At 42.1% G+C, this 6,079-nt stretch overlaps 1 protein-coding gene across 1 annotated transcript; it reads left to right on the forward strand.

Moving 5' to 3' along the window:
• The first annotated feature begins 2,807 nt into the window (after nucleotides 1–2,807).
• On the forward strand, nucleotides 2,808–5,581 carry LOC139138181 (forkhead box protein E4-like). The gene has a single exon (XM_070706437.1). It carries the CDS (start codon nucleotides 3,054–3,056, stop codon nucleotides 4,332–4,334), a length of 1,281 nt encoding a protein of 426 aa, XP_070562538.1. The 5' UTR covers nucleotides 2,808–3,053; the 3' UTR covers nucleotides 4,335–5,581.
• Nucleotides 5,582–6,079: the final 498 nt, after the last annotated feature.

Raw genomic sequence — 6,079 nt, forward strand, 5'->3', positions numbered from 1 at the left:
ATGATAATAGTCACCGATATTGATGTCAGTATTACTTACGCACCATACAGTCACTGATATCACTTTACCCATCGTATCTGTTTTGATGTACACACTTCTCCTCAATGGAAATCACTTGGCATTAATGGCGCCCTACATAAAGCAGTGGAGCGATATAAGTGACGTTCAACTCGACAACGATATCGTGTCCCTTTTCTACTTTTTGGACTCTAAGAGTTTCCAATCGGCCATTATTGGACAGAAGGACCAATGGAGAATTTGAAATGCACACCACCTGGCCGGCTCTCCGCTGACAAACTGTCAAAAGAATGCCTCAACATCGGGTCAAGTAACAATTGAACTTACATAGCTGACAAATAACTCTGTTTTTAACATCTCGATGCTCATTTTAATGAGTACAGATAATGGACCAACCACGTACCTCTCAACAGGGCAGTGCAAGATATGGCAGTATCAGGCCCCGATCAGCCCGTCATACTTTCTTTAAATTCTGTAAAATTTCAAACTAGGACGTGAATGTATGTAGTCACGGAGTTATTCCTGGTAGAGTATCCACTGCTCTTCAACTGGCCTCAGTCCTGAATATCAGTGTACAGACCAAGGGTTTGTTACAGCGTCTGCACAGTCGCGAGGTTTTAGAAATGTATAAAATCTCAGAAAAGATCGAACTGTCGTCTGATCTGTGCGCAAATGTATTAATACGCTTATCAAAAAGACTTCAGAGTTGTGAACATTATCGGGAGAAATAAATCTGTTGTTTAACATCGTAAAAGGCATGCAAAAATATCAGATCCCTGTCCATATTTGCCGCATTGTATTCTTGCATGGAGACAGAGCTACAGTACGCATTTGTGTTAACATATGTACTGACAATACCGTCATGGAATACACGCCCTGTCACACACAGACATCTGTTCACAACATCACACACTTCCATTTCCGCAGCATTGCCGCAACACCGAGCTCAGACCTGGTCCGTGACACGGTGACAACACTGTCTATGCCGTCTTTGCTGACACAGATCTTTCCAACGGTTTGTATAGAACGGGCTGAATAGACCCATTTGAAGGAATGGTGTCTTTTCCTTTGTATACTTACTGATGTAGTCTTTCTGTCCCAAAAAAGTTACCGGTCACTTTCTGAATTGATGTACCGGAACAAGTCAACAAGTCAAGTCTAGATGTACTAGAAACAGTTGGAAATTGTCTGATTTTAACGTGGCGTGACTGAAGAGAGTCTGCGAGTAGGGCCTCAAAGTTTTACAACGTGTGTGTGCGTGTGTGTGTTTGTGAGAGAGAGAGAGAGAGAGAGAGAGAGAGAGAGAGAGAGAGAGAGAGAGAGAGAGAGAGAGAGAGAGAGGGCGCGCACAGGGAGCTAGGGAGGGTACATATGAAGGATGCAGTAAAAACATGTTTACCTTGTTTCTCTACTGTCTACGATTTCACACAGATTCGAAAGTTGAATTAAGCCAGCCAAGAAAACGTAACAAGATAATACCCAAAGACGGTAAAGACAGTAAATTGTGTTATTTGTACTGTACACAAACACTTCGTCTTGTTTTCTTTGCGTTGTTTTCCGCGTCGACCTATCATCATCAACAACCAAACACAAAAAAGGGTCCGCGTTGTTTCTAGTGCAGTCTGTGTGGTGTAAAATATTTGTAAAGTAGTTGTGTGGCAGTTCGTGCACAGGATCGATTATCCATCGTCAAACATTCAGCCATGTAAGCTTATAACATCATCGACAACAGAAGCCAGAGCTTCTACTGTCTATGATAACATACACAAAGCATTGTTTCTATCGTTTTTACTGTCACGTGGGGCTTTTCTTCCCGCGGATTATCTCCGCTTCCCCGATGACACCCCCCCCCATTTTCTTGCGTTGGCTCCTTGATACATGGAAATCGACGTATTATTGCATGTTTGAAGACGCCATACACTAAAGATGTAAGATACACAATCATACTGCAGATCCATATGTACAAATCACAGTCGGAAATAGAGAAATATTTCTTCGATAATTCGAGTCTTGTACGTCTTGCAAAGCCCGGCCTTCTCGAAACGAAAATAAATGTTTGAATTTAGTGGATTGCGAGACAAGTCTCTTCCAAACAGGATCAATCATCAATTAACAAGTTGAGAAATGAACGAGTTTGTCCGTACTTTCCAGTTAAATCAACGTCCATCCCACAGAAAACAAATGATTGGCGAGGTGTGTGTCGAGGGCAATTCTTCTCGGGGGGAATAGGCAAACATAATACAATAATTACTGCGTTGACCAATATCAACACGATACACTCACAGAAAAAACAAGTAAAGAAAACAAACCAAAGGAATATGACAACAAACGATTTGCAAGCACAACAAGGAAACACAACGAGTACGTTAAAAACGAACAGTGAAGCCAGAAACAAGGAGGTGTGCCCTATTTTTCACTTGGAAGACAGACGATAATTAAAATCACGGACCAGCCACAGGTGAATGGGTCACAAGTATGCGCGAAGCAACAGATAATGATTTCTTCCAAATAGGATAATGGAAAGTGTTGGAAAGTTTGACTGTTAAAGCGATGGCATATACTCAGACAACGGAATGGACATTTGCAGATGATTATGAAAACAATGGGGGACATTAGCAGAAGTGAAGTTTGAAGAGAGCGCGTGTCTGGCAGAGGTAAAAATTCACCCAGTTGGGCGGTGTTTGTGCGTCTATGAAATGGACACCTTTAATCACAATACTTAACACTTTGCCAGGCATTATGCTTGCACTCCTTCAATTAGCATACTGGACAAAATGCTTCTTTTGTGCGCTACCTTTCTTTAAGGATGAACTCACCATTCCTTCGATTTCAGTTGGTGTGTCGACTCATTGCTGCAAAGAACTGAGCCCATGCTACCTTACTATCAACACCTTCCATATTGGTATCGACTTTGCAGTATTACCACAGCAGTATAGATTCTTTTTTTCAACAACTTCTGTTGACGTCAGCAATCGCTGAGACCTCACTTTCTACGCCTAGAGGAACTTTTCAACGGGTACAAAAAGGTGCGTCAAATGGTCGCAAAGTGTTTGGTCGACATGCCAGCAAATTTATCAACCGGCGTTTTATCAGAATCCGGGGATACGATGGATACATCGATGCCAAAAGTCGTCGAAACGGGCGATGCCATCGGCCGTGCTAATAGACAAGACGGCGCAGTGGCAAGCGACGACAACGTTGACGGGACCGTCCATGGTTTACCCACCAACAACGGTGATGATAGCTCACCCCCGGGGAACAACGGCAGACGGCGGAAAAGAACTCCCCAACGAGGTAAACCCCCTTACAGTTACATCGCTCTCATTGCTATGTCAATTGCGAACTCCGCAGAACGGAAATTGACACTTGGAGGTATTTATAAATTCATCATGGAGCGATTTCCATTCTACAGAGATAATTCCAAGAAATGGCAGAACTCGATTCGACACAACTTGACTCTAAATGACTGTTTTATAAAGTTACCACGGGAGCCGGGACGTCCAGGTAAAGGCCACTATTGGACCCTGGACCCAGCAGCCGAAGACATGTTCGATAATGGCAGTTTTCTCCGTCGACGAAAGAGATTTAAAAGATCAGATCCAAGTCACCCATCTTTCTTGGGCCGCTATGCACAGGACAGTGCTTTCACTCCAACGGGTGGACCCGGACAATACCAGAGCGTGTACGACCAGTCAATCTACGGTCAGCCACCGTACAGCCCGTCGACAAGTATGCTACCGCACTATGCCTCTGCCGCACCCCAAACAAGTGTCAACTCTACGCCTCGTATTTTCACCATCGACAACATCATCAATCCAGGTGCTGACAGACAACCACACGCTGCCCTGACGTCGCACTCCTTCGGACCCAACGGCCTCAGTTCTTGCTTGGGCGGGTACGCACCGACCGGGGCAGACCTCGGACCGAGGATCGCCACGGACCAACGAACAGCATCGAATGGAAGTCCACAGTCTGCGGTTTCGCTGCATTCATCGCCGTTAATCGCCACATCCACCATGGGACAGAGCCGAACCAACGTCGCATTCACAACAAACATGACATACCCATACACGGCTATATCGTCATCCCTGTCGGACAATAACAACAGCATCTTTAATAACTCTAACCAGAGCGCCAGTTGTTTACAGATAGCGTCATCGTCTTCCACGACTAGATACCCAGCCTCCTCTCCTGATGTACCGGATTTCGCCTTCTCATTCACAACGAACACTTCAACTCCTAGACTCGGCTCCAGCCATTTCATGAGACAGGCAAACTTTGGCCATGAAAGGCTCATCTCACAATCTTCTATGTAATGCTGTGCAGACATTTAACCATTTATACCGAAATGTATGTACTTACAAATCCATGATAAGATCATGTGTTCTGTATACTGTACCCCTTTTAAAAAACAAAACAAAACAAAACAAAACAAAGAAATTGACTTCACAGTAATTGTGATTGTAGACATGAGCTTACTATTTAAATGCCAAAGTTTTTCGTAGAAAGTGAAGACAATTTTGAACCAATATCTGCAGGATCCTAACGTAGTGGATAGTTGACTCAAAAAGAGTTAATATAATGACTGAAACGGCAGATATATCAGAAATTCTACCAAAAGACACCCCTACCTACAAAATCAATATTTAGTCAACCAGTCCGAGACACGGCCCGAGTGCCTCTACACTACTTCACTTGAAGGTTTCATGTACGTGTACGCATCTTAATGATGTGGATTTTAGAAAGCGATTAAGAAATCTAGAGTTTCTCAAGAAATTACACGGCAAAGTTAATCCACAAACGTTTTGAGGTTAGCGAGTCAGTCTGGGAGATTTTCGGCGTTTTTCAAGTCAAAGACGAGAGGCGACATTTTGATTGCTGGCTGCAATACGATACAGCGAGCTCGGTTTTCACCGCAGCGAACGGCTTTTCCATGCTCTGATACATTTTAGGCACTAAAGGAGAGATTTAAAGTTCTTATGTCTTAAGCAATTCAAGGTTGACCAGGTTACTTATTTTTCAGAGAATACCAGAATTGTTCTCACCGGCAAAGATCCAAAAATCCAAGGCTACAATCCATTTAGATGTAAGAAGCTTTTCAAGAGAGTCGAAAACTCAAGTTGCCATAAGAATGAAACAGTCTGTGGCCGACATTGCATTCTTGTGTTCTCCAAATCCTTGCCCAAAAGCTTGCTGTAAGTTATAAGTTTAATGTTTTTTTCTTTCAAAACACAAACCCATAAAATTGATTTGTTCGTTCAATAAATATCATTATTTCTGCTTTATACTGGATTGGACATCGGTAAATCGAACAAACTCTTCATAACGTACAATAATTATAATAGGGTTACAAAACGAGAAGATGCATTTGGTGGTAATTTGAATTAGCTGTGTGCCTTTTTTTAATCAATAGATGAATCTTTCTACCATACTTTCAAAGTCACTTTGTGTCTACCTGTGATAAAGATACCTGATTTTTTTAACAAGCAGACGTCATTGGTTTGTACGCCAATAACTATTTTGATGGATCAATAAAGTTATTGAAATATTTCTTTAAAATAAATCAATTCTCTTGAACTCGTTTTTGTCAGAAACTGTCATTAACAATCGTTTCAATGACAAAAGAGATGTCACCCATGTCCATGTATATTTTGTGGGGGACCATGATGAGATCGAACCAAAATGGTTTCATTGTAAATTTAAGTGTGCTGTAATCAGTCCACAGTACGTGTGAACTCCACAGGAAGATATAGAATTCCCTGGCAATTTGTGATGCTACTACTATGGATGAGAGTCCCAGTCGAATTTTAATGGATCGGTTTTGCTGGATATGGTTGGGTTCAAAACCAGTGGTGTATCAAAGGCACCTGTAATACACTGCGCCCAATCTTTGGTATAAAAATATGTGGGTTACCAGGTAGCCTCAACAGCTGTGAACACGATTTGCACTAATCTTGTAGTAATTTTGGTTTAATTAGCAAATTTGAGATCTTCTACTTTTCTTTTCTTTTTTGCAATTCACTTGTTTTTATAGGCAATTTGCAATAATACAAATTTCAAC

This window comes from Ptychodera flava, chromosome 8 (assembly GCF_041260155.1).
Source record: "Ptychodera flava strain L36383 chromosome 8, AS_Pfla_20210202, whole genome shotgun sequence".
Lineage (NCBI taxonomy): Eukaryota > Metazoa > Hemichordata > Enteropneusta > Ptychoderidae > Ptychodera > Ptychodera flava.